The 27,516-nt window shown below is 42.2% G+C and overlaps 1 protein-coding gene across 2 annotated transcripts in view; it reads right to left on the reverse strand.

Moving 5' to 3' along the window:
• The window catches only part of Map2k6 (mitogen-activated protein kinase kinase 6), a 133,015-nt gene extending 112,740 nt beyond the window's left edge, over window positions 1-20,275 (reverse strand). The window contains exon 1 of one of the 2 annotated variants that reach the window (XM_052756482.1): window positions 19,975-20,275. In XM_052756482.1, the coding sequence (XP_052612442.1) occupies window positions 19,975-19,990 (16 nt within the window). In that variant the 5' untranslated portion in view covers window positions 19,991-20,275. The remainder of the gene's footprint in view (window positions 1-19,974) is intronic. The other variant, XM_052756483.1, reaches the window with a different exon arrangement.
• Between the last annotated feature and the right edge of the window lie 7,241 nt (window positions 20,276-27,516).

Below are 27,516 nucleotides of genomic sequence, written 5' to 3' on the forward strand. Positions count from 1 at the left end.
ACCTTTCAAGGCAAGCCATCTTCCCAACCCTACTAATATTCTTTTTATGACTTTAATGGCCTCCTTATAAAGGCAACTGGCAACAGAATAAATGATTGTGCCTGTACCCATGGCCTTTTCTACACACAGCGGCAAACATGAATCAATCTAAGGAAATATATCTTTTCAGTAGCCAAGTCCTATTATTGACACTTTCAACTTCATAAATAAGTTCTTACTCTTAATAACTCCTTAGAAAAGAAAGATAAAACATCAGAGCTGACAGCACTCATGCCACTTTATTTAATGTAAGTCTAACCATTAGGGCTGGAAGGATGGCTCAGAGGGTAAGTCACTTCTTGCTCTTGCAGGGGTCTTTGGTTCCACACCCACATGGTGGCTCACAACCACCCATAACTCTAATTCCAGGGGATCTATTCCTTCTTCAGATGTGCTCAGGTACCAGGCACACATATGGAGTAACACACACACATATGCAGACAAAACACTCACATATATAAGATCAAAAATGAAATTAAAGACAATTTTAATATATATAAATAAATAAATGTAACCAGGCACACATATGGAGTAACACACACACACACACACACACACACACACACACACACACACACACGCAGACAAAACACTCACACATATAAAATCAAAAATGAAATTAAAGACAATTTTAATATAAATAAATAAATGTAACCGGGCACATACATGGAGTAACACACACACACACATATATGCAGACAAAACACTCACAAATATAAGATCAAAAATGAAATTTATAGACAATTTTAATTAATTAATTAATGTGAGTCTAATCAGGCATTGTGGTTGTTTTCATTTCATTTCACGCATTCCCTTCCAGCCCGCTTATTGTGTCAATCCATTTGCTTGTCCTATCTCCCCCCAGTTACCCAGACCATCTAGTTCCACAGCACCCCTAAGTGGACAGTGATGTGTGCGATAATTTATGAACACTTGATGAATACTTGATTTAGACCTAGCCAATCACACAGCAGCCATTCATTACAGGATTTGTTTTGAAACATATAGAATTCTATCTCAGACCACAGACCATAAGTAACTCAGGAACAGTAAATACAGAAACTACAAAGTTGGGCCAGTGAGATGACTTACTAGGAAAAAGTACTTGCTGAAGTGCCTCTGAAGATCTGATAATCCCTGGGCTTTCCACACATTTGGCATGGCATTAAGTAAGTAAGTATAATAAAATTTTTTTAAAGAAACTACAAAGTCATATCAGTTCTGGGCCAGTGGCTGTTTTCACCCATGTGCAACTGATGAGTAAGCAAAATTCAGGTCCACAGTGGAAGGCAGAGGCAGAAATGATCCCAGAGAAAGACATAAGGAGGACTCTGGAGAGAGAGAGAGAGCAAGGTGGAGGGAGGGTAAGGTGGAGGGAAGGAGTCAGAGAACATATCACTTAGTAACTACCAGGCCCAGCTGTGCCTCTTACACTGGACTCAATGAAACTCTCATGAATGAAGACTCTTTTACTTGATGCTAAAACAAAATACACACAAATACACAACCGCATACATTCATTTGTTACCACACTCCAGAAAGGTTTGCACCTGCTCTCCCTCAGCAGGAGCAGCCATTCCACTAACGCTATTCTGCCTCCTCCACACCCTGTGACACCATAGGCATCTGACAGGCTATCCCTTCACCATCGTAAAACATGCTCTATTTTGTCCACTGTTTTAACATACTAGTGGCATACAAAGAAGCATGAACTTTGGCATTTAAGCACATCGGGGCTGGGCATGCAGCTTGGTAGTAGAATGCTTGCCTAGAATACTAAAGGTCCTAGGTTTAATCAAAAAGGGAAATGAGGAAGGCAAGGAGGGATCTAAATGAACTAGATTCAGATGCTAGCCTTGTGTCCACTAACTGTATGATGGGGGAGAGGCTATTCAGTTGATTTCCAATTTCCTTCTTAATGAAATGGGAACATCGTCATCTACTTCCTGGACTTTTACAAGCACGGGAGATACCTCAAAGCTCTAAGTGCTTAGTGGTCGCAGAGCCCCGCACAGTGGAGGCACTCACTCACTTGGTAGTCAACTATTACAGGGTAGGGACCATCCACAGAAACGCTGTCTGGAAAGTGCCAAAAACTCTTCAGTACCTAAGCCTCTCTGCAAGCCCCCGACAGATTTTTGATAGAATTTCTAGAACACTTGCTGGGCCTTCAGGACTTGGGGAGGCTTTGTGTATTCCATTGTGTGTACTCCCTAACCTGAGAGAGAAAAACCGGTAGGCACTGCTTTGTTCAAAACTTCCCACCTGCCTCTGACTCCGTGGGTCCCACTTAGAGAACTGTGCACCGGTACCCAGCATGGAAGGTAAGTCTGGGCTCGTTTGGAACAAGCCTCAAACTGGTCTCTGCTGCTCTGTTTCTGTGTATCTGTCTACGTTTACCTCCCAGGCTTCTTCTAAATACATCTTCACACAGCAGCCAGATGAACAACCTGCTTTTGAAGATGAAAGAGACAGGTGAGGTAGATGCTCACTCTTCATATGCAGGGTTCATAAGTAATAAATGCTTATGCTAGGCTAGATTCTTCACTCTGGTTTCTTCGTTGTTGTTGTTGTTGTTGTTGTTACTGTTGTTGTTGTTATTATTATTATTATTATTATTATTATTATTATTATTATATGTGTATGGGTGTTTTGCCTGCCTGGTGATGGCAGCGAGAAGAGGGCATCAGAGCCCCTGGCAGTGGAGTTACAGACAGTTGAGAACTACCATGTGAGGGCTAAAAACCAAACCCTAGGTCCTCTGTAGGAGGAAACAGTGCTCTTAACCACTGAGCCATCTCCCCAGCCCAATACCCCACCTCCAGCCTGATCTCTTGGACTCCTGATCTCTGCTCAATGCTTTGTTTTTGTTTTTTGGGTTTTTTTGTTTTGGTTTGGGTTTTTTGTTTGTTTTTTTTGTTTTTTGAGACAGGGTTTCTCTGTGTAGCTTTGCGCCTTTCCTGGATCTCACTCTGTAGACCAGGCTGGCCTCGAACTCACAAAGATCCGCCTGCCTCTGCCTCCCAAGTGCTGGGATTAAAGGCATGCGCCACCACTGCCCAGCCTTGGTTTTTTTGTTTTGTTTTTAAAGATTTATTTATTTACTATGGATACAGTGTTCTGGCTGCACATATCCCTGCAGGCCAGAAGAGGGCACCATATCTCATTACAGATGTACACAGTGTTCTGTCTGCACATATCCCTGCAGGCCAAAAGAGGGCACCAGATCTCACTAGAGATGGTTGCAAGCCACCGTGTGGTTGCTGGGAATTGAACTCAGGACCTTTGGAAGAACAAGCAGTGCTCTTAACCTCTGAGCCATCTCTCCAGCCCCGTTCAATGCTTTGTAATTGACTTTGCTGTTCATTCCCCTCCCATGTTGACTTTCTTCATCCTTAACCTTCTGCCTGGCTTCTTTGGTTATTTGGTTCACCTATCCCAAGACCATCTCACACTCCACATTACAACTAATTTAAATATAGGTCTAACCAGGCATATTGGTTGCTTGCTTCCTTTCTTCCTTCCTTCTTTCTTCTTTCCTTTCTTTTTCATCCATTTCCTTCCGATCTGCTTACTATGTCAGTTCATTTGTTCATCCCATCTCTGCCCTCTTCCCTGATGACCTGGTTCCACAGCATCTCTAAGTGGCCAACAGTACATGTGCTGATTTATGAGCTCCGTCTTCATATCTCTATGACATTCTCTAGGCTACCCATCTGGCATCCATACTTGCCATCAGCTGCCAATGGGACAGTAGACGGATGATGAACACTCATGAACTTTAGACCAACACCTGTGGAGCCTCCAGGGGACTGGACCAGGCCCTCTGCATATGCAAGACAGTTGTGTAGCTTGATCTGCTTAAGGAGCCCCTGGCAGTAGGATCAGGATCTATCCCTGGTGCATGAGCTGACTTTTTGGAGCCCACTACCTGTGGTGAGACACCTTGCACAGCCTTGATGCAGGAGGAGGGGCTTGGACCTGCCTCTACTGAATGTACCAAGCTCTGCAAACTCCCCATGGGAGACCTTGCCTTGTTGGAGGAAATGAGGGGTGGGTTTGTGGGGGAGGCAGGTTGGGCGAGAGGAGGGAGGAGAGGAGGATCTGTGATTTGTATGTAAAATGAATTAAAAAATTCCTTAAAAAAAAAACACTCATTCCGAAACAGAAAAGTCCCTTCCCACTGACTTTAGCATTCGTTATGTCACATGACTCTTTCTTACCTGTCTCTCTTGTGAAAGGGTTCCTGGTATTCTACTATATAACCTTATGCTAATTATCCAGATTACATTACAGTGACAAAGCTGCTTGATAGTTTAAATGCATGTACATACAACTCAAACGGCCTTTTGGTAATAGTCAAGGGCTGGAGATGAAGCTCTGTGGCAGTATCCTTGTCTCATGTGCAAGGCCACACAGATTCTATGCCCGGCACCACAAACAAAAATTAATCAATATTGCAAAAGCTTGGTAACACTTATGCAGTCTTTTTTTTTATTAGGGCTTACAGGCATTTTCTAAAAAGAAGTTTCTAGTCTACAGATGCTTGGACCTACTCTCACTTCCTAAGCTTTGCTCCACTGAGACTATGGCCACTTGTTACAATGGGAAAGCAGCCCTCTCCTCAACCCATAAAACCCTGCCCTGTGTCTCTATACCTCAAAGTTGCCTGTGGCAACCACGGAGAGTGATTCATTAGTCTCACTACTAATAAATACTCAGTTTTGGAAATCAATTGCAACAGCATGTGTGTTCACACATGTGTGTGCCCATTTGTCTTTCTAATTTAACACATCCCAGTTTAGACACATCCACCCTCCAGCGAGGAAGAACCTTGTTTTATCTCGTTATTCTCCTGAGAAGCACACTTCAAATTCTACTAGGCCAAATTAATATCCTCCCTTCCTGATCTCCCACAAGACTTATTTCATTAGAATCCTGAAGCATTCCATTCTGTACCTTACCTGCTTGTCTCACCACATAGCATGGGTTTGTTGGCATTTGTTCTCCCAAGTCATGGGCTGAGCTATGTCCCCCAAGATTTAATATGCTGGAATCCTAACTACCAACACCTCAGAATGTGACCTAACTGGAAAACAGGGTGGTTGCATGTAATTACTTGAGATGATGTCATCCTGGAATCGGGTGGGCCCCTGTTCCAGTATGACTAGCTTCCTTATAAAAAGGGACATTTTGAATACAGACACACAGACAAGAGAGAATGCCATTTGACTCGAAGGGCAAAGATCTGGGTGGTGAGTCTACATAGGAAGGCTTGCCAATAAACCACCAGAAGCTAGGAGAGAGGCACAGAGCTCCCTCCTAGCCCTCAGAAGAAGCAAAACCTACTGCCAGCTTGACTTCAGACTTTTAACCTCCAGATCAACAAAACATTAAATATCTGGTATTCAAGTCACCCACTGTGTGGTACTTTGTCCCAGCAGCCCTAACATACAAATGCATCCCATTAGACAACAGGCTTCTAGAGGGCAGAAATGGGATTCTGTCTTTGTATCCATTGAGCAGTATACAAGGTAGACAGGATCAGGTTAGCTGGTTAGCAATGCTTATTGCCTCTAACCAAGAAAGATACAGTCCTCCAATTCTCACACCCCTCAATACTGACCAGATACTTTGTCCTTTGATATCTTTAGATGTATCACATTAGAAAGACTAGACTCCAAGGGCTGAGAAGATGGCTCAGTTGGTAAAATACTTTTCACACAAGCTTGAAGACCAAGGTTCTATCCCCAGAACCCGCATAAAGAAAGCCAGTTGTAGTGGTTCGTGCTTGTAATACCAGCACTGGGGAGGCAGAGACAAGCTGATCACTGGAGCTGCTTGGCCAGCCAGCTTAGCCAGATCAGTGAGACCTAGGCCAGTAAAAGCCATTTTCTCACAAAACGAGGTGGAAGACTTTTCTCTAATTAAAGGTGTTTTAAGAATTATTTGATTTTTATTTATGCACATGTGCATGCATGTACAAGTGCAGGTGTTCAAGGAAGCCCGAGGTGTCAGATCCCCCCAAGCTGGAGGTTATAAGCCATCTAACAGGGGTGCTGTGACTCAAACTGGGGTCCTTTTCAAGAGCAACAACTGCTCTTAACCACTAGCCCTTCTCTCCAGCCCCAAGGTAGATAACTCCTAAAGAACAACATCTGAAGTTGATCTCCAGCCCCCACATGAATATGCATGAACACACACACACACACACACACACACACACAAGCACGCACATAAAAAAAAAAAAAGATTGAAATCTGGGATAGAAAAAAATATTATATAACTCAAATATATCAAAAAATCTCTCAATTCTTTTCTGAAACCACTTCCAAAATTTAATCTGGAGCCTCCCCTACTTTCCCTATAAAAATAGAAGCTCATTCAAGGGCAAAATCTCACAGGAGATCACTGCACAAGCCACCTGAAAGAAATAATATGGCTAACATGTCCTGTGTAGCTGGCTGGGCGTTGCATTCTCTGTAACTACTCAGTAAGATGAGACAAACCAGCCCTATGGTTTGCACAGCTCTGAATGGGAGTGGTTCATCTTAGTCCCTTTACCCACTGTTCTGACTTTAACTAAACAGAGTCGTTGAAGAGAAAGATGGTGACTGAGCAGAAAAAGCCCACTTTGGAGCCAGGTTTGAAGCTGAACTACCAAAAGAAAATAATTGAATCTATCAGTTGTAAAGAATATAATTTATTTTCCGAACTGTATTTTTTAGAAATTATATGTCATTTTATATCATCTATATGCAGTGTATAGATATACAATTTTACAATTATAATTATATAGATACAATTACAATTGTACAATTATAATATATATGTACAATTATAATACATACAGATAACTTCCAGAAAATATAGTTTAACAGGTAAATTATGTACATGTATATATGTCTGTCTTGAGAGAATAAGTTTACTAAGACAAAGAATCATCTAGAATGCCACTCTAAAGTGAGAATTCAGAAGTATATTGTATGATTTTCCTCCTCTTTCAAACGATTCTAGAAAAGAAAAAGGCACAAAGAAATTGAAAGGGCAGGCTGGCATGTGAGTAGGTTATAAAAAATGAAAATTACACTGCAACCGTGCTCTGGAAAATATTCCCTGACCCAGCTAGACGTTGATTATTGAACCAACAGCTTGCTTATATAATTACAGTGTGCCTATAAACCTGACTGATACGATATACTTGTTTAACTATTAACCACCAGACTTCCTGGAGTTTCCACAACCCAAAAGCACATCTAAAAAGCATGGTATAGGATACATTCCACTTACAAACAGTACCGTGTTTCTCTTGGTATGAAAAGGAAGTGCTTCCAAAAGACAAATGAGGTCTTTCCCCAGTATTTTCCTGGCCATTTCCTCTTTTCCTTTTTCTTTTGCCCTGCCTCTATCAGCATTTGGTTTCTGCCACCGGCATTAGAAGTCAAGATTCCTCCCCACCTCTACTTTGGATCTGGGCCTCAAATCCTCACCAACCCTGAAGATCACATGAATATTCCCATACCGATGATGAAGACTCTCCTGGTCTCCGTGCTACCCGCAAGGCTCCCCAACGCTAGACAAATCTAACTTTAAACATTTTTATCTCCTCCTACATGAGAATGCCTTTAAGGACTGACAGGAAAGGAAGAATGAAACAAATTTGATTATGGAGAGATGATTATAGCAAAGTACCTCCAACACAGACACGCGTCCAGTAAGCCACATGTGAGAAGAATGAGTGCCAAGCATGGAACAAAGCGTATTATATGCATAACCCTGTTTAATCTTCCTAACAGCACCATGAATTAGTCCAGGGCCTCGCCACTGAGAAGGGGAGGACTCTGAAGCTAGGGTTTAAAGTAGATTTTTGCAAGGTTTCCTAGAAGAGCAGACTCGAGTGTATTATCTCTATTTCCACCCTGCACAGTACTTTAAGATTTATTCAGTTGTTTATTTGTTTGTTATTTTTGCCTGCATGCACCATGTGCATGACGTGTCCGTGGAAGCCAGAAGAGGGCATGAGATACACTGGAGGGAGGGGGAGCTAGAGATAATGAGCTGTGTGTGTGTGTGTGTGTGTGTGTGTGCTGGGAACTGCAGCCAGGTCCTCTACAAGGGAAGCAAGTGCTCGAAACTGCTGAGTCATCTCCCCAGCATCACACTCACCCACTCACATCTCTCCTGGCAGCACAATGTCTTAAACATAACAACTTTTCAAAAGGTGGTGTGTTGAATTGCTCCAAACAAACCCATTACCTGAGTCTCCTCTTTAGATATGTCCAGAGTCTAGGATTGTTCTGCGTTTTGTTTTGTTTATCAAATGGCAAAGTGGGTATGGAGTATAGAAAGGGGTAAATTAAAAAGGAAGTCTACACCAGGTGGTGGTGACACAAGCCTTTAGTCCCAGCACTCAGGAGGCAGAGGTAGGTGGATTTCTGTGAGTTCGAGGCCAGCCTGGTCTACAAAGCGAGTTCCAGGACAGCCAGAGCTGTTACAAGAAAAATCCTGTCTCAAAAATACAAACAAAAAAACCAAAAAGAAGTCTTCAATGCATCATTTTCCAATACCTCCAGAAAAGCTGCTTCTGCACATGCATTGGTTTTTATGAACCTACTCCCAATGGTTCTTCAGAGTCTAGCCTTGCTCTTATACCTAACTCATGTCATCTCATTTGTGATTAGAAGAGAGAGACTAAAGGAAGAGAATAAATAACCATCTTCTGTGCACAGTTTGATGGATAGGTATGACAGCTTTGCTGTGGCTGGAAGAAAAGTCAAGAAAGAAGTCATTGATTTGAAAGGAGATTCTTAGCTGGACATGGTGGAATACATCTATCATCCCAGCACTCAGAGGGTAGATGCAGGAGGATCGCCATGAGTTCAATGCTAACCTGGGCTACATACCTAGTTCAAAAGTAGCTTAGGCTATATGGGGAGGATTTGTCTCAAATAATTAAGCAAATAATAAATAAATAGTCATTCCCAAATTCTTCTAGCTCCTTGACTACACAAATGTAATCTCAGGTTTCTTCATACTGTCCAATACAAGAGGAAAACAGTGGAGATACGGTTTCATTCATAACTTCAAGGAAATTGCACTTGATATATTTACATAGAAATAACCAGGAAGAAAGGAAATAACCAAGGCAAAAGGGTTAGCTGTGTTCTGGTTTGAAGCAGTATCCCTTAGACACACACAAGGTGTGAATCTACCCAGTTTCTCGATAGTCAGGACTATAATCAGCGAACAGAACCATGTGTCACCAATGCTTTAGTGTGAACCTCCAGGAGACACTCTTCAATATCTGTCAGGAGATCACTGTAATCGGCCTCCTTCAACCAAATGGAAATGGACGCTTGGAACTCAACCTGAGCAGTCGGAATGACTCAGACTCAGCAAGCTACGCTCAACAGACACTTAAAGGGACACGTCAAAAGGAACTTAGAAAAAGCTAGACACAGATCACCCTTCTTAATTACCATGCTGGGCTCAGGCATGCCCAAATCTATCTAAGCTCCTATGGACTCGGATCAGAGTTTCTATCTGCGGACACTTCTTTTGTACAAAGGGTTTCACAAATTTATCTTGGAGGAGCCCCTAAAGTGGAATAGACTTGAGCTCAGGTTCTAGACTTGTGTTGACCTTAACTAAAACCTCTGCTCTGCCATTGTCAGTCTGACATCTAAGTTCTTAACCTCTGTGGCCTCAGTTTTCCCATCTACAAAATGGGATATCACCTCACTGAGCAAAAGGGAGAATTGATATAATTCACAGGCATCATGAAGTCCAGTGTCTGAAACAGATAGAACTCCCAGCAGCGCCCCCTTCTGGGATCCTGGGAACTAGCACCTTCACTGTATGTCACTTAATCAACCTAGGTTAACAAACCTGGTCTCATCCCAAAATGTCTCCGGCCTCCTGTGCCTTTTACCTTCCTTCACTTTCAGAACCTTTATGTCAACTGTCCTTCTTCCATATACACAGTCCATATGACCTGAGTAGCTCTATAAGCAAAGAGACACTCACAACACAACCAAGGAGCTGCCGTCAAACAAGCCACTAGGGTTAGGGATAAACGTAAGAAAACATCCCAGCACTTTCAGGCGATGAGAACCAGAAACCTCTCTGTGTAGCATGAAGACTGTTCTAGCATGGAAGAAGACTTCCATCTTCACACAAAGAAATCGATGCAGCCCCCTGGGTCAGGTCATGATGAAAGTCACTGAAGCCAGACGTAGGTGATAACATGAGGGGGGCTTTGAATGCACTTTCTAAACAACACATGGGCTCAAGGAGGAGAGGGTGGAGAATGTGAGGAGGAAAATGAATGGACAACTTCTCAAGAAGAGGAAAAAAGAAATGCAAAGCCAACAGGAAGCACAGACAGAATAGAAAAGGATCCCTGGTGGGTTAAAGGAGGAGTGGCTGGTTTGGGCAGTAAGGTGCAATGGCCTAAATTCTCATAGCTAGGAGAAATGCTACTCAGACATCTCCTGTAGGCTGGGCCGAAAAGGTGGCTGCAGGAATGACAGACCAGTGGTGACCCAGGTTAACAACGTCCCCTTAAAGTCAAAGAGGAATACAATCTGGGAGCCCTGTCAGAACAAGACCCCGCTGACTCCACTCCTCAACTGAGTAAAGTCAGAGCAAACTTTTTCAGAAAAGGACAAACAATAAATATTTTCTACTTTGTGGGACATGGAATCTCTGTTAGAACTACCCAATCCCAATACTGCAGAGCAAATACCAGCTACAGAAACTAAGCAACCATAGTTGTTTCATAATATAATTTTATAATTTTATTTATAAATACTGAATTTGAATGCTACATATCTGTCCCAGTGGCATGAAATATCATTTTGTGGCTATCTGCAATTGTTGAAAGCTGGTCATGAAAACCAAAATACAGTAAAATGCAAGCAATTGTGTCTTCTTCTCCTTAATTATGTTGGCTTATTATTTATCTATTTATTTACTTATTTTTGAAATGTGGTTTCATAGAGCCAAGTCTAGTCTCAGACTTGTTATGTGGCCGAGGGTGGTACCTTGAGCTTCTGCCCCGCCTGCCTCAACCTCCTAAGTGATGGAGTTACAGGTGCTCACCACCACTCCCTTTTTATTCAGTGCTGGCGATCAAACTCAGGTTTTTGTGCCTGCCAACCAAGCCCTCTTCCAACTGAGCATCCTCTCCAGCTCAGGAAGAATTGCTTGCATTGTCCCAGCCCCATAAGATAATTATAGTTGAAAGAAATGTATTATATATATTTCAAAATAATTAGACAAGCAGAGTCTAAAGATCCTCTGTACACAGAAATGGAAATAAATGACAATTACCTGAGTTTGATCACCACTCATTGTATATATTTATTGAATTATACACTATACCCTAAATGTTAGGTGTCAATCTAAAAAAAAAAAATTTTTTTTTTGGTTTTTTTTTTGAGACAGGGTTTCTCTGTGTAGTTTTGGTGCCTGTCCTGGATCTTGCTCTGTAGACCAGACTTGGCCTCAAACTCACAGAGATCCGTCTGGTTCTGCCTCCCAAGTGCTGGGATTAAAGGCATGCGCCACCACCACCCAGCCAATCTAAAAAATTTAAATTGGAGTTGGGCTACAGCTCCACAGGACAGGTGTAACATGCATGAGGCCCTGGGTTAGGCCGTTGGCACCATCAGAAACAAGCAGGGAATCTGGTTTAGTTCATAAGATTTGGCACAGAAGCTCTAGTTTTCTGGCTGCTGGTTATAAGCCTGGGAAATGGTGTGAAACAGGCCTGGTTTTGCCTCCTGCTTCCTGCCTCCTGCCACCTCCATGTCCCATCAGTCCACGGGGGGAAAACATATATAGTTAATTTACTCATTTGTAAATGAAGGATACTAGTATCTGCCCATAGGGTTTCTTTGATATTTTAAAAACTTAAACATGAAAAGTGACTCTAACAAATACTGACAACAATGGTGGGGGAGTGGGGATGGGAGACATGGCAGGGACAGTGTTTTGGAAGGACGTGATGGAGGGAGCCACATCTAAGACTGAGCCCCCAGAGCTGACTGAAGTAGGATGGACATTCCAGAAAGCAAAACCAACGAGAAGGATGCTTACAAACACCTATTTGACCCTTGACTCTGGGCACAGTTAACTGAGTAACTCACGGAAGCTCCTCTTCAAAATGAGAAGAGCGGGCTTGTTGTCTATACATCAAACTGCCTGGACAAGTTTAGGAAGAGAAGAGCATCTGAGGAAACAAAATCCAGGCAGGCAGGGGTGGCCAACGGCAGCAGTGGTAGTCAAGGAGGAAGTGAGGAATCACACACACACACACAGCATTGGGTGGTTATGCTTGTAGATCTGTTTTATTAGAGGGAAGCCTACTGCTAACATTTTCTCAATTGCCTCTGATAACCCTTCAAAGGCTCCATAGACTTTGAAACCGAAAGCAGCAAGGGGCATGGAGACATCCATTTCCGTCCTACCAGCTGTGCTCCTTTGGACAACTCATCTTGGGGCCACATAGTAAGCACCTTCTCTACCACTGAGCAACATCCTCAGCATAGTATTTTCCCTTTTGTTTTGTTTGTGTGTGGTTCTATATGCTTGGGGTGTGTGTGTGTGTGTGTGTGTGTGTGTGTGTGTGTGTGTGTGTGTGTGTGCTATACAAGTGGGAGACATGTCTGTGAGTGTGCAGGTAGCCACACCTAGGCACGCACTCAGAGTAGGAGGGCAGGTATATCACTACACTTCCTCGCCTTATCACCTTAAGACAAGATCTCTAGCTGGACCAGAAGGCAGCCATTTCAGCTATGCTCGCTGGCCATGGAGCTCTGGAATTCACCTGTCTCCACCCACCAATAGTGGGGACGAGGGCACATATAATCCTGCCCAGTCTTTAATGTGGGTGCTGGGGCTTCGAAGTTAAGTCCGCATGATCGCTGAACAAGCACTCTTAACCACTGAGCCATCTCCCCAGCCCCTCTGCATAGTTTTAAAACAAAAAGGTAGTAAAGGACCATGCAACCTTTAAGTCTGTTTAGCGGGCTATGTAGGAGGAAGGACACTCCTTCAGCCACTACTTCTATGCTATTTTTTGCAACTTCCAAATGATCAAGCAAAGAGATAATGAGACTTTGGATGCAAGTAAGGAAGAGTAAAGGCAACTGTGCTTATAGTTTAATTACCCCAAACCTTTTGGGGGAAAATAACAACTATCCTTACTGATGAAAAATAATATATTTAATAACACCAATTTTCAATTATCAATAAACACAACAGAACGTTGAAAGTTACAGAGGCAAAGCCATATACGAAGGTTATCTACCCAGCAAGATCTTTCAAAGGCAAATAGTCCATAAAAGGCAAACAGTAATTATAGAGCTTAAAACTCATAGCTGTTCTCTGCAGGCAACTGGCAATGAGACTGTGAGCATTTGCAAAACATCTTTTGGCAGAGGATTGGTAAGAAATCTACCATCATGATTCATGGATCACCATTTCTTGGGCAAAGAATAATAAGCTCTGATAATTGTATCATCAGTCCCCTCCCACCCCCTCCAGCCTGCTCCCCACAAAGCAAACAAAAAGAAAAACGTAAAATACACTAAATTCCGAGGGAGGGGGAGGGGTATACATGTGGATTGTGAGTGCTGGTGTGTAGTTCAGTGACAAGAACTTTGGGTGAAGAATCAGGAGAGTTGCGTGTACCTGCGGCTGCACTATCTGTGGCAATGCATTGATTCTAAGGCCTCAGTCTGCTCCTTTCTAGAGTGACAAGCCTGTGCCGGAAACTCCTTTCTTATTCTTAAAGCTCATCAGGTAGAACCAGAATCCGGAGGCAGGCAGGGTTACTAAGGGTAAACTAAGCTAAGAATACATCACACCTGTCTGGCACATAACTTGTGAGGTCAACAGAATTAACTGCAATCTTAATTGTTTTAACGAAGTAAATTTAAATCAATTGTTCCTTGGGATTAGCCCTGTAATTAAAACTTAAACAATTCATTATTTTCTACAATGTCCACAAAACAGCCAGATGCTACATAAAAATGACTTACAAAACTAAAGAAAGACTACTTTTCTTTGTAGAGGTAATTAAAAGTCCAGGCACACCCAGAAATAGGTCATTTCTCGGTCTGGAATTCAAAGCAGATCATTATATTTTTTCATTGTTTTTATGTGAGTCTGGACAGCTATCGACAGTGTAAACAACATGAGTTTACATTATAAAATATGTGAAATGTACACAAGACATTTTGGTCAAAATAAAATTAGAACTCATCAAGGGATAAAATCGTTTAGTTACATAGAACCCAACTCCCAACCCATGATTATCTATCCTCTACAGTTTTGGGATTTTTCTGGCCTAACTTTAAAAATAATTTTATCTTTATGTGAAGATTTTAAAGATACATTTTATGAGGGGGGAGCAACAAATGAAACAGGAATGTCAAGAAAAGTGAACATTTTCAACTTATTACTTTAAAAAAATGTAAGAAGGAATCGAATATAAATATCTTTTATCAAGTTGGCAAAGGTTTTTTTTTTTTCAAATTAAACTCAAGAGGAGGAAAAATATGATCTTTCTGGAGAGTGACACATTTGGCAATATTTACCATAATGCTTGAAGAGAAGAGACAGAAACTGGCAAATATCACTGGAGAGCTGAGAGAGCTCCGACTCTCTGTAGAATATCCTAACCACATATCCATACACGCCCTTTGACCCAGGACTTCCAATTCTAGGAATAACCCTAAAGAAAGAATTGGACATGTGGGTACATCAACCACATGGTAGCGCAGGCCCCATGCCCCAAAGTAGTTGGCCAGCACAAAATGGACACCCCGTGTACTTCTTTGTTGTTGTTGTTTTGGCGGTTTTGTTTTATTGATCTTTTTGCAGCTTGTCTGTGTTGACTTTGTTTTGTTTCTGTGATTGCTTTTAGAGAGAGAAACACATAAAGCTGGGTGGGTAGAGAGGTGGGGAGGGTCTGGGAGGAGTTGCGGGAGGGGAAAGAAAAGGATCAAAATATACTGTATGAAAATATTTTTAATACAAAGTTGTTGTTTTATTTTTTAAGAAGTAACTGGGCTAATGTGCAATAATCTATGTCCAAGGGATTCCTTGCAACATTGTTTATAACTGCAAATAAAAGGAAACTATGAGCCTGGCGGTGGTGGCGCACGCCTTTAATCCCAGCACTCGGGAGGCGGAGCCAGGCGGATCTCTGTGAGTTCGAGGCCAGCCTGGGCTACCAAGTGAGTTCCAGGAAAGGCGCAAAGCTACACAGAGAAACCCTGTCTCAAAAAAATAAAAAAAAATAAAATAAAAAGGAAACTATGAGAAAGTCCATGAAGACTGAGTATATGACTGTGTTCTTACAAGTTAAAATATGAAACCGTAACAAAGAATGAGGCTACTGTATGTGTACTAATGTGGGAAGACAGCCAGGAGTCATGGGAGAGTTTAAGGAAATTATTCCATACAGTAAAATAACACATTTAAGACTGTATCTACAAAGATAGTCATCAAAAGTGAACAGTAATTATCTCTGGGTAGTTTAAGGTGAGTATGTGTGTGAGTGTGTGTGTGTGTGTGTGTGTGTGTGTGTGTGTGTGTGTGTGTGTGTAATTTTTAAGAAAAGGTCATACTATGCAGTCCTAGCTAGCCTAGCACTCACTATGTTGACCAGGATGTTCTTCAAATAAAAGATCCACCTGCCTCTGCCTCCCTAGTTCCAGTATTGAAGATGTGCGGCTGGCTCAAGTCGTATATTCTTACAATGAATTTCTCTTATATTTAAATTTTTCAATGAATAGGGACCATTTATACAATAATGATAATAAAAGCCTAGTATCTGAAATACAGAGGAAATATTGGGGGATGAGGGAGAAGTGGACATCCACAATCTGCAGTTGACTCCCTGGAATTTAGTCTATTGGTATTGTATGCCTTGGAACATGTAGCAATATGCCTGATACTGAAGTAAGCAGACTCTGAAAGTCTATGTTAGAAAATGCAAAGGAATTGGATATTGCAAATGTAGAAAAACACTGACTCAAACACACTTCATAGTATCTTGGTAAATGAAATAAAAAGTAGCCTAACAGACACCAGTGATGCACATTTTCTTTTCCGTTTTTCACATACATATGTACAAACCAAAAGTCTGAAAGAGTATATATCACAATGCATTCTGCAGTAATTAGTCATTTTTTGTTTTCCTCTTCTATTGAATATTCCTATAATAAAGAAGTACTATTTATGTACATTTTAAAGTTTTAAAAATACTTCTTGCAGATTTTTTAGATTTTCACAGATGGAGGATTCTGTTAAAATGGTATTAATCTGTGAAAAACAAAGAGATGAGAATCCCAACCCTTGTATCTGGGAGGAGCTGCATCACCAACAAACACACACACACACACACACACACACACACACACACACACACACACACACACCATTTAGCTAATATGCATCATATTAAAAAGAACTGTAGGCAACAACACCACACACCACGCAGGAGGCCCAAGGTGCCTATTCTGACTGGGTGTCCAGAGTTATAAAACACACTAGCTCAGGTTACAGACTCAGCATGACAAGTCCATCTGATACAACCCAACAAAAGCATGTGCGCTGAATGAGAAATTTACACATCTGGTTCCCCAGGATGGAATGAATTACAGAAACAGAGATTAACTCAGTAAGGTTGGGAGTGTCCCTGCTATATCCCTATTCCCTCCTGAAGTCGGCCTTGTGAGCATTTCTTACATGACTTACTTATGATTACATTTAACTCAAATAAGCTCCTGTTGTTTTTTTGAGGTGAATAGGAAAAGAAGTGAGAAAGACTGGCTTCTAAAAGAGTCAAACATATATTTTCAGGTAAACCAGGAGATGCTAGACGGGCCTCCCTCCCTCCCCCTCCTCTCTCCCTCCCTCTCTCTCCCACTAAGAAGACCATTCTGGCAGATAACAATAGTTTTCTCGCCCGGGTAGTGTAGATGACACATTTTTCCTGTGACTTGCCTTCCTGTAATGTGCAGGAATTCCTGCACTCTCTGGTACCCTTCCTGTTAACTTACATTTCAGATTTCCTCAAAAGGCACACTACTGCTTTAATATTTGAAAAATGTCAGCTCAACCCCAGACAGCTAATACAAACAAGCTGAGAAACACACCACCTAAACTCACAACTGTGGAAAACAGAATCTCTTTTTAAGAAAATTCTTTCTCGGAATCTCACTGTTGGTAAGGCTAGGGAGAAGGCGCCCAGTCCTTCCAGCTCCTGGGCAGTCTGTAATTCTTTGCCTCTGCTATGCCTTAAATTAGAGGTCTGTAAAACTGAATTATAGTGATCTAAAAAGTTCATAAAGGTTCGTGAATTGAACATGTTGTTAAATTCTTCAATACTGTGAGACTGTACCCACCTCTCACTTTTTTCCTATTCCATTTGCCTAAAGTATTAGAAAGAAGTCTGGAACCAAGAAGAAGAAGAAGTAGGAAAAAAAAAAAAAAGAGTGCTTTTGGCCATTTAGGAGAGCCTGGCTGTGCTAGGCCAAGTCCACATAAAAAGTCCAGGCCAAGACTCCTTGGCCATTTCAAAAATGATTGCCCACGTCTTTCCACCAATAATTTTCTTTTTGGACAAAAACCTCATGTTCATACCAGATATAGTTTGCAAGCAGGATTCCGTTGAGAACGCTCATCTGAAGAAATGGAAACTAACTTGAGGACAACCAATCCCTGATCAAGAGTGGGAAAATGTCACACAACTACCCTGTTAGCTTCCCAAGGAGAAACAAACAAACAAACAAATCACCTGCCGAGAAAGACCAAAAACTATGCAAGGAGGAAGTTAATTTAGAACCCAAGGCCCAAAACAAGTGGGGAGGATGGCAGTCCATTTAAACCTCTTCAGGCAACTTCCTGACAACTTACTAAGTAAAAGAACCATTATGGCCTCTACACTCTGTAGCCCCACTTCTCTCCAATAGTTGGGCTTTTAAAATTTTTTTATTACATTTTTATTTATTTATTTTGTGTGTGTATGGGCTGTGCAGGGTGCACGTGTGCAAGTCAGAGGACAGCGTGGAGGCATTTCCTTCCCCTATTTGGGTTTGGAGGATGGAATTAAGGTGGTCAGGCACCTGTTCCCACCAAGCCATCTCGCTGGCCCAATCCATGCAGCTATCTTGTGTCACAAAAATTTCCTCACATTCCTGCTTTCTCAAACCAGATGGTAATTCTTGAAGAAAGAGACTTCATTTAAATATTCCTGTGTATCCCAAAATTCTATGCACATATACATACATGCAAATCTACATGTGCCTATACATATATAGTATGCATGTATGTTTACAGACATAAGCATGTATATCATACATACACATTTTAAGCTGAATTTAATGAATGAGTGAATATTTACCAAATACAAAGTAACTAGAAGTCATCTCTTAAGTATGTTATAGCATGGACTGACTCTTGTAAACTCTTATTTCTCTGCTCAATTACAAGATTTTGAGTTTTCCCTGTCTAAGGAATATCTACACCTTAAAAAAATCCCCATTTCTAGGTTCATAGGCACACTTCTGAAATAGTTAAAATATTTCATCCTCCCCTAATATTAAATACAAAACAAAAGCCAACAACCACCACAAGCAATCTTACTTTAAACTCTGACGAACATTCCTTTCTTCTTGGGATCAGACACACCACGTTCATCAGGTAGAATTAAATCCTATCACAACTCCAAAAAGAAGTGTGGCAAAAAGCTTATTGGATACTTTAATGTCTCCAGATCTTATTCCAGTGGTATTCCCAGGTAGTCTAGCTCACCAGCAGCTAGCGCACCTTTCATTTTGGGGCGTTTTCAAATGACATCTGATTTCTCTATGGTAAGGAAGATTGCTCCCGAAACAGGTCATTAAAGGTCTCTCTCACAAGCACCTAAGCGCCCCTTCAGCTCTGACGCCATACCAGGACTTTGTTTGTTTGTTTGTTTGTTTAATTCCCTCCACAGAACATCAGTAAGTTTGCAAAATACACCCTTACAAAAAAGTTTTTTAATTAAATAAATTTGAGAAAGAAAAAGAAAAAAAGACAGTCACAGCCCTGAACTTCTGACCTATTCTGACCAAATATATGCAGTTACACACTTACAAGATTTCATTGCAATTGTCAGTGAGATGGTATGGTAGTCTTATGTTGATGCAATGCTTAAAAATGCAGTTACCCCCTAAAACCCTCCCCCAGGTGCAAAAGCATCTTCCAAATGGCCAAACATATTCAGGTCTTCACCACTGCAAGCGACTGATAAAAGTGTAAAATCTCAGAAGAGCAAGGCTTGCCTACTTTATTTTTTTAATAATATATTGCTCTCCACACTTCACCTTTACTTCTCTTAAAAATCAAAAGTTGCCTAATGTCTAAAGCAAAATCAATACAAATTTAGCTGAATACTGGCACCGCAGTAGCTCATTCCCCCAAAGAATACAAGATCACATTAATTTCCTAGTAGTTTAAGTCGAGTTTTACCTTTCCTCTTCACCTCGAGACTTTTCGAAAGTTTGGATTCCTGTTGCACACAAAATTACTTAGAATGTGCGTGCATACTAAAGAAATGTACTATTATATAAAGCATTGCACATTTAGACGCTACCAACCTGCTATCTCTCTCCTGACTGTGCAAAAGGCAAAAAGGCTCAGTAATCCTAGCAGAAGAATGCAAATAATGTCAATGCACAGCTGAACTGCAAGCCCTGCCTTACAGGAACTCTCTGTGTCTGCAAAAAAAGACACACACTAAACAGGAAATGCAACTGAGCTGTGGAAAACCTCAAACTTAAAAATGCAATCGCCGGGCGAAAATTGCATCCATGCATTCATGAATGCATGCATAAGCCTTTGCATTTTTTGCAACTAATGCAAACAGGCTCTTACCTTTCGACTGAGACATTTTCCCCTTTCCTTTGATGGGGGAGGGGAGCACAAAAGACTTTGCCTTGCTTCTCTTCTGTAGCTAGTTTTGCAACAAAGATGCAAGCTGCAGGCGTGCAATCTTCATGCAAGTAGAGTTTCTCTTGACCGATGCAGCAGATGGACTTTCAGGGAGTCAAGATGGAATTGCACACCTTGCAAAACAGTCTGGAAAGTGATTTTTCCCCTAGTTGCAACGTTAGGGAAGGCTGTGCTGCAGCTACATGATGGGCCAGGGCTGGCAGCTAAAAGCTCCAAACTTGGAACTGAGTATCTTAGTGCGCAGACGTCCTTCCTGCGAAGGGCGCGAAGCCCTCTGGGTAATGTAGTTCTCCTGTAGAGTTCACGGGTCTCTGATTTAAGGAAACGTGCTCCTGTCGGTGGCTGAGCGAGATGACTGACTGAGCGCGACAGAGATCTCACTCAGATAAACAAATCGGACATACACTCCTTAGTAAGTGAAGGGTGACCGACGGCAAGGTCCAGGAAAGGAGGCATTTTGTTCAAGAAAAGCCCCTGAACCAACAGCTTAGAGAACACAGGGGTGGCTAAGGTTTAATTGGGGGTTCAACGCGTTGGGGTTCTTTTGTTTGTTTGTGTGCTTTTGGTTTTTTTTTCTTTTCTTTTCCATTGTTCTGCCTGTAGACAGTTCGTCCTGACACCTCGTTTCACAACACACATTTGTCTTGAGTGGGGATTTTGGTGGCGATCTGGCCCTTCAGAGTAGACACAAAGTTTTTTTTAGTAAGACAAAATCCTGGTCGGTTCTTTTCAAGAAAGCTGAAATTCAATGCTAGGTAGGGCCGAGGGAGAGAGATTTGGGAAGTTCTTATTTCTTACGGGATTAGAAAGGAAATTTTGTTTCTTATATATCAAAGCCAATTTTAATCAAATTAATGATATTTGATTTTTTTTCTCGCCTGAGGCAGGTGGGGGATGAAGGGGGAAGTACCCGACCTTGAGAAGAAAGGAGTGGGTGGTGGGTAACAGTACTTTTAAGTAAATAAAGTGGAATGTCTTCATTGTTGTCAATACCATCAAGAGATGTTTGCTGGGAGCCCAAAGTGTGCCCGGCATCTTCCCAAGGCTTGGGATTTTCCCTTTTTCCTACTGTACTCAAGGCTAGAGGGTGGTCTGTATCCTGATGGGGAAAAGCATCTCCCCTTTACTTGAAAGTCAGAGATGCAAGCAATCCCTGGAAGGGGTGGAGAGGAATAGTCAGGGTGTGTGGGCAGGGAGCGGCAGGCTTCCCTTGCACCTAGTATAGCACCTTCAGGAATGTTCTTTCAAGGCAAATAGGGAGGGTAGGAGGGTTTCGGGCTGCTGGTCTGCAAACAAACCAGTGTGGTTCTGGAGAATGAGGGCCAACTATCCATTCCTGGGACGCTGAGGGTACCATGTTGCCTTGTAAGCAAGAGTGGTGGTGTTCAGAATTAACCTGGTGTGAGGGATTCTACCCCTCTTTAACTGTTTGGGCTTATTTGAAAACACATAGGAGGTGAAAGGTTTTGAAAAGGGGAACTTAACCTAAGCACTGTTTTAAGAATGTAAATTTTCCCTCTGAGATCTAGGTGGGTTGGACTTGGGAGAGGCTAGAGATAGGGAGGGTCATTTGTGGAAAGGCACTAGAGTCACTTTGAAAGAAGATTCATATGTGACGGCTGCTAATGAAAATTCCTGGAATTGTATTAAGAATTCTAGGAAGCCAGGACCATCTGAGTAATGCACGAGTCACAGAGAAGGCCACCATGTGTTAGCTGCAAATCAACTCTTGTTTTCTCTCCCTCAAGTGCTGGAGATTGAATCTAGGGCCTCAGGCATTCCAGGCATTCACTCTATCACTGACCTACAGCCTCAACCTCCCACCCCTACAGCCTCAACCCCCCACCCCCACCCTTTTTTTTTTTTTTTTTTTTCTGAGTTATCCAGGTTGGCCTTTGAATCCAGTCTGTAACCCAGACAGGGTCTGAATTTGCAATCTTCCTGCCTCCGCCCACCCCCAACAAAGTTAGCAAATCAGCTCTTAAAACAAATATGCGCTGGGCAGTGGTGGCGCACACCTTTAATCCCAGCATTTTGTAGGCAGAGCCAGGCGGATCTCTGTGAGTTTGAGGCCAGCCTGAGATACAGAGTGAGTTTCAGGAAAGGTGCAAAGCTACACAGAGAAACCCTGTCTCAAAAAACCAAAACAAACAAATAAACAAACAAACAAATATGCATTGAATGGAGGTGAGGGGTAGCACTAGTTACTTCCACTGATGCCCTTTACTGGCATTTTTACCCCCTTGAGATACTGCCTTGACTGGCTGGCTAGGAACTCAATGTGTAGAGTTTGCAGTAATTCTCCTGCCTCTGTGCCCCTGATGGGATTGCAGGCGTGCCCCATAATTCCTAGCTTCCTTGACTGACATTCAGGAAAATTCCTCAAGGCAACGTCACATAGGGAGGGGCAGCATCTGCCTGTAAGAGAATAGCTTTCTATCCCGTGTATCCAGATGTAAGGATTTTCTTTTACCTTCTCTGTCTTTCATGTCTTGTGGTGATATTGTGTTCCCCAAAATATTGTGCACTCTAATAAACTTATCTGGGATCAGAGAACAGAACAGCCACTAGATACAGAGGCCAGAAAATGGTGGCACACACACCTTTAATCATAGCATTCCAAAGGCAGAGATCCATCTGGATCTCTGTGAGTTCAAAGCCACACTGGAAACAGCCAGGCACAGTGGCTCATGCCTTTAATCCCAGGAAGTGATGGCAGAAAGCAGAAAAGTGTATAAGGCGTGAAAACCAGGAACTAGAGCCTGGTTAAGCTTTTAAGCTTTTGAGCAGCATTTCAGCTAAGATCCATTTGGATGAGGACTCAGAAGCTTCCAGTCTGAGGAAACAGGATCAGCTGAGGAATTGGCAAGGTGAGGTGGCTGTGGCTTGTTCTGCTTCTCTGATCTTTCAGCATTCACCCCAATACCCAGCTCCAGGTTTGTTTTTATTAATAAAACCTTTTAAGATTCATGCTACAGGGGCTGGAGAGATGGCTCAGAGGTTAAGAGCTCTTCCAGAGGTCCTGAGTTCAATTCCCAGCAACCACATGGTGCCTCACAACCATCTGAAATGAAATCTGGTGCACTCTTCTGGCCTGCAGTCACACATGCTATATACATAATAAATAAATAAATAAATAAATAAATAAATAAATAAATAAATAAATCTTTTAAAAAATTCATGCTACAGTGTCTAATCCATGCTATACCTCTCTGCCTTCCTTCTGCATATAGGTTTAGAGCCTCCTTCATGAGCCTATTTTTCTAAGTCTCACTGAGCCAGGAGACACTTGTGTAGGGATCCATTTCAACACACCACCACTTTCCTTTTGAAACAATGATAGGAACGCCTCTTCCGTACAGGCACCAGGATAGCTTCAGGTAGCTGCTATCCTGGCTTAGTCAAAGCAAGAGCTGAACGACTGCCTAGAGCTGTCCATTTGTATTCCATGTTGTCAGCTGCACTGCTTTTTAATGAACCCAGTCTGATTTATAAAAAGAGTTCTTTCCTTTTGTTACAATTATTTAATGTGCCGACGTGTGTGTGTGTGTGTGTGTGTGTGTGTGTGTGTGTGTGTGTGTGTACGCACACATTTGTACACACGCCTAACACCACAGAGCACATGTGAAGGGCATGGGGCAACTTAGCAGAAATCATTTGTCTCCTCCCACCATGTGGGTCCCAGACTTGGTGCCAAGTGCCTTTACCAAAGCCAGCTCCACAGCCCTAGGAGAGCTCGACTCTCAGCTGGTGTGGTGCATTCTGCTCCTGTGTTTGGGCTTGCACTTTGTCAGAATAAGCACACAGAAGTCACAGCTGCTAAATGCAGTGCATTCTGAAAATCAATCTGCCCTTCACTCTCCACGGAAACAAAGAGGTGATGTGCACACGCAAGCACACATACACAAGACACCTCTTAACCATAAGCCAGCTGAACCATATATTGTGACATGACAGAGTGGACCATTTATCTTATATATCCTGAATTCTGAGCAGGTCCCTGGAATGACAGGGAATTCAACCTCTTTGAAAGGGTTTGAAAAGGAAGTTCTCCCCTTGGTGCGAAAGGGTGTCTTCCTCCTTGATTCCCTGCATGGTAAAGGACCTGCGCCCCCTTGCTCTGCCAGGTTGCAGTGGTGTGAGAAAGCAAGTGACTTCTGACAGTTCCTTTATAGGCACATCAAGTGTTTATCTTGGGGTGTGGTGGTATTGTGTTCCCCAAAATATTGTGCACCCTAATAAACTTATCTGGGGTCAGAGAACAGGACAGCCACAATATTAAACATAGAGGATAGTCAGTGGTAGCACACACCTTTAATCCCAAGAAGTGAGCCTTTAATCCCAGAGAGTGATGGCAAAAACAGAAAGATATATAAAGCGTGGAGACCAGAAACTAGAAGCATTTGGCTGGTTAAGCTTTCAGGCTTTGAGCAGCACAGTTCAGCTGAGACCCATTCTGGATGAGGACTCAGAGGCTTCCAGTCTGGGGAAACAGGATCAGCTGAGGAACTGGCGAGGTGAGGTGGCTGTGGCTTGTTCTACTTCTCTGATCTTCCAGCATTCACCCCAATAACTGGCCTTAGGTTTGATTTTATTAACAAGACTTTTTAAGATTCATGCTACATTGGGGTTTTCCAGACTTCAGATCCATTTAAAATGCAAATCTGACAGATTCTACTCATCTTCAGAACCAATATCCAAACTCCTTGGCATAGTACCATTGACTCCTCAGGACCTGAGCCCTGCATGCTTCTCAGCTTCATTCCTCATCCCAGGCTGATATCATACCCAGGAGAGAGCAGGATTTCTGGGTCTTCTGAATACACTGCTTCTCTACCTGAAAGACCCTTTCATTTTCTAATGGTTCTGATTTGTCCTTGACCACTCTCAATATGCTCCCTGTATTAAGGGTGTCCCTACTCCATGGGAACTCGATGCAGTCCCTAATTCTGTCATACCTCATGTATGTGTCTCACCTAAGACTCATCCCAGGGCTGACAAGGGTTCCTTTGTCTATGTGTCCCTGTAGGAGGCTAGAGTACTAGAGATCAGAGATTTTACCAATGTCTCTACTTTTTGGGGCCCAGGACGGCATTTAGCAACGTCATACACTTCAAGACCTGCTGCAATCATGTGTGGAGTAGATGGGGTAAGGACTTGTAACCTTGGCTAGCCTGGAATAACTAGATTCCAACAATAGAGTTAACACCTCAGCAGAACCCAGAACACCTGGGGAAAAAAACCCATGCTGTCAGGTTGAAAGTGTGAAATTCTTGGAAGGAGGCCCTTAGGTTAGGTCATACTGGTTTCTGAAGTAGTTATTCTGGAGTTATAGGTTGGGTGGGGAGGTGGTAGCATGAGTATCAGGAATAATCCGAAGGCCAGGGAAGGCACCTGCTATAACTTAGTGGTAATAGCTCTCCATCAGTTCACCTCCTGGGTGTTCAGCAATGCCTGCTTTATTGCAATGAAGAAGAGGGGTTGACACTAGCATCTACCAGATAGGAATTACTAGATAGGAATTCCATGATACACGGGAAGTCCTGCCCTCAGCAAAGAACTATCTGGTTCAAATACCAGTGTTGAGAAATGCTGTTGCATAGCATAAGAATTTACTCCCTGCTCTACGTTAATGTAAACTAATAAGATTTGGTAAGATGTGATTATTTGGATGTGAGAGATTTAGATTTGAACCATGGCTATAGACATGAGCTGTGTCTGCTGAAGCAAGCCATTTCGCCTTTCTGCAATTCTGTTGGTCCCAGTGTAAAATAAGGAGAGTGAGCCTCAGGCCTGTGTCAGTTCCAACCTTCCAGGGCTCCTGACCCAGCTCATATGTCTACTGAAGCCACTAGTGATTTAAGAAGGACCTTTTTAAAAATCAGCTAAACATCTTTCTATTCAGTAGTTAGAAGGGTTACTGGTCCCTTATTTGGCAACACGAGGAGTGACCATCCTAACATGTCTTAAGAGATGAGACAAGAAATGTTCTTATGATGTTTTTCAATGTGACCTCTGAGGGAGCAGTGCTGATATGAGCAGGACACTTCTGAATGTTTTCCAGAAGTGTCTACTAGACATCAGGAGCAAGGGAAAGGAAGGCGGTAATGTTTTGTTTTTGTTTTTTTTTTTTTTTTTGGTTTTTCGAGACAGGGTTTCTCTGTGTAGCTTTGCGCCTTTCCTGGAACTCACTTGGTAGCCCAGGCTGGCCTCGAACTCACAGCGATCCGCCTGGCTCTGCCTCCCGAGTGCTGGGATTAAAGGCGTGCGCCACCACCGCCCGGCGGAAGGCGGTAATGTTAAAGCTGTTAAGTTGAAGGGTCCAAGGTGAAGCATAATAGGGAGAAGCCCACAGGGATTCATTTAGATGTTTGGTTGCCTTTGCACAACATTGCTAAGGCTTATTTTCATTTTTGTAATTATGTGCATATGTGTGGGTATGTGTCCATGAATACAGGTACCTGTGGAGGCCAGAAGAGGGTATCTGATCCCCATAAACTGGAGTTACAGGTAATCATGACCCACCTAATGTGGATGCCAGAGAATTTGGGTCTTTTAGAAAAGCAGCAAGCCTTCTTAACCACTGACTCCTCCCCTTCCCCTTATTTTATATATATATGTGTGTGTGTGTGTGTGTGTGTATATATATATATATACATATATATATATATATGTATATATGTGAGTGTGTGTGTGTGTTTACTTAAAGCATCCCAGTGAATGATGATTGGCAGCAGAAAATTTGGTTCAACTCTGCTGTCCATGTCCTCCCCAGCTGCCACAGCTATACCTGTTTAGCCTTATCTCCCACTCAGCAATCTGATCAACATAATATTCTTATTCTATTAGGTTATATATTTTAGTCCACAGCTCTGTCTTCTTATGGCCTCCATTTTGGTCTTCATTTTCTGTGCTCTACTCTCCATCCAAAATTCAAAATCATCCCTCCAATGAAGATGTTCTTGATGGTATCATTCCTATATCCTATTTAAGAAACCCTCCCCATTAATCTAACTTCACATTGGCTCTTATAAGGCCTATATCTAGTGAAGCATATATCTACTAATATCTCACAGTAATCTTACTTGCATACAAATATTGTATTTTTTTTAAGATTTACTCTTTATTTACATGTATGTATGTGTGATATTTGCTTTGAGCCAAATGTCACTACTGCCCCTTTATCTCTCTCATATCCCTCTCTTCGGTATCACGGACTACTATAAATGGAAGTTTTTGTCCTGCCAGCAATTCCCAAATACCCAGCAGCTTCTTCCCAAATAGTTGACTTGGAAGCTTAATATTACTTATAAATGCTAGGTCAGTAGCTCAGGCTTATTACTAACTAGCTCCTACACTTAAATTAACCCATAATTCGTATTTATGTTTAGCCACGTGGCTTGGTACCTTTTCTCAGTATGACATTCTCATCTTGCTTCCTCTGCGTCTGGCTAGTGACTCCTG

Source organism: Peromyscus californicus, unplaced genomic scaffold (assembly GCF_007827085.1).
Source record: "Peromyscus californicus insignis strain IS unplaced genomic scaffold, ASM782708v3 Scaffold_3__1_contigs__length_106647218, whole genome shotgun sequence".
Lineage (NCBI taxonomy): Eukaryota > Metazoa > Chordata > Mammalia > Rodentia > Cricetidae > Peromyscus > Peromyscus californicus.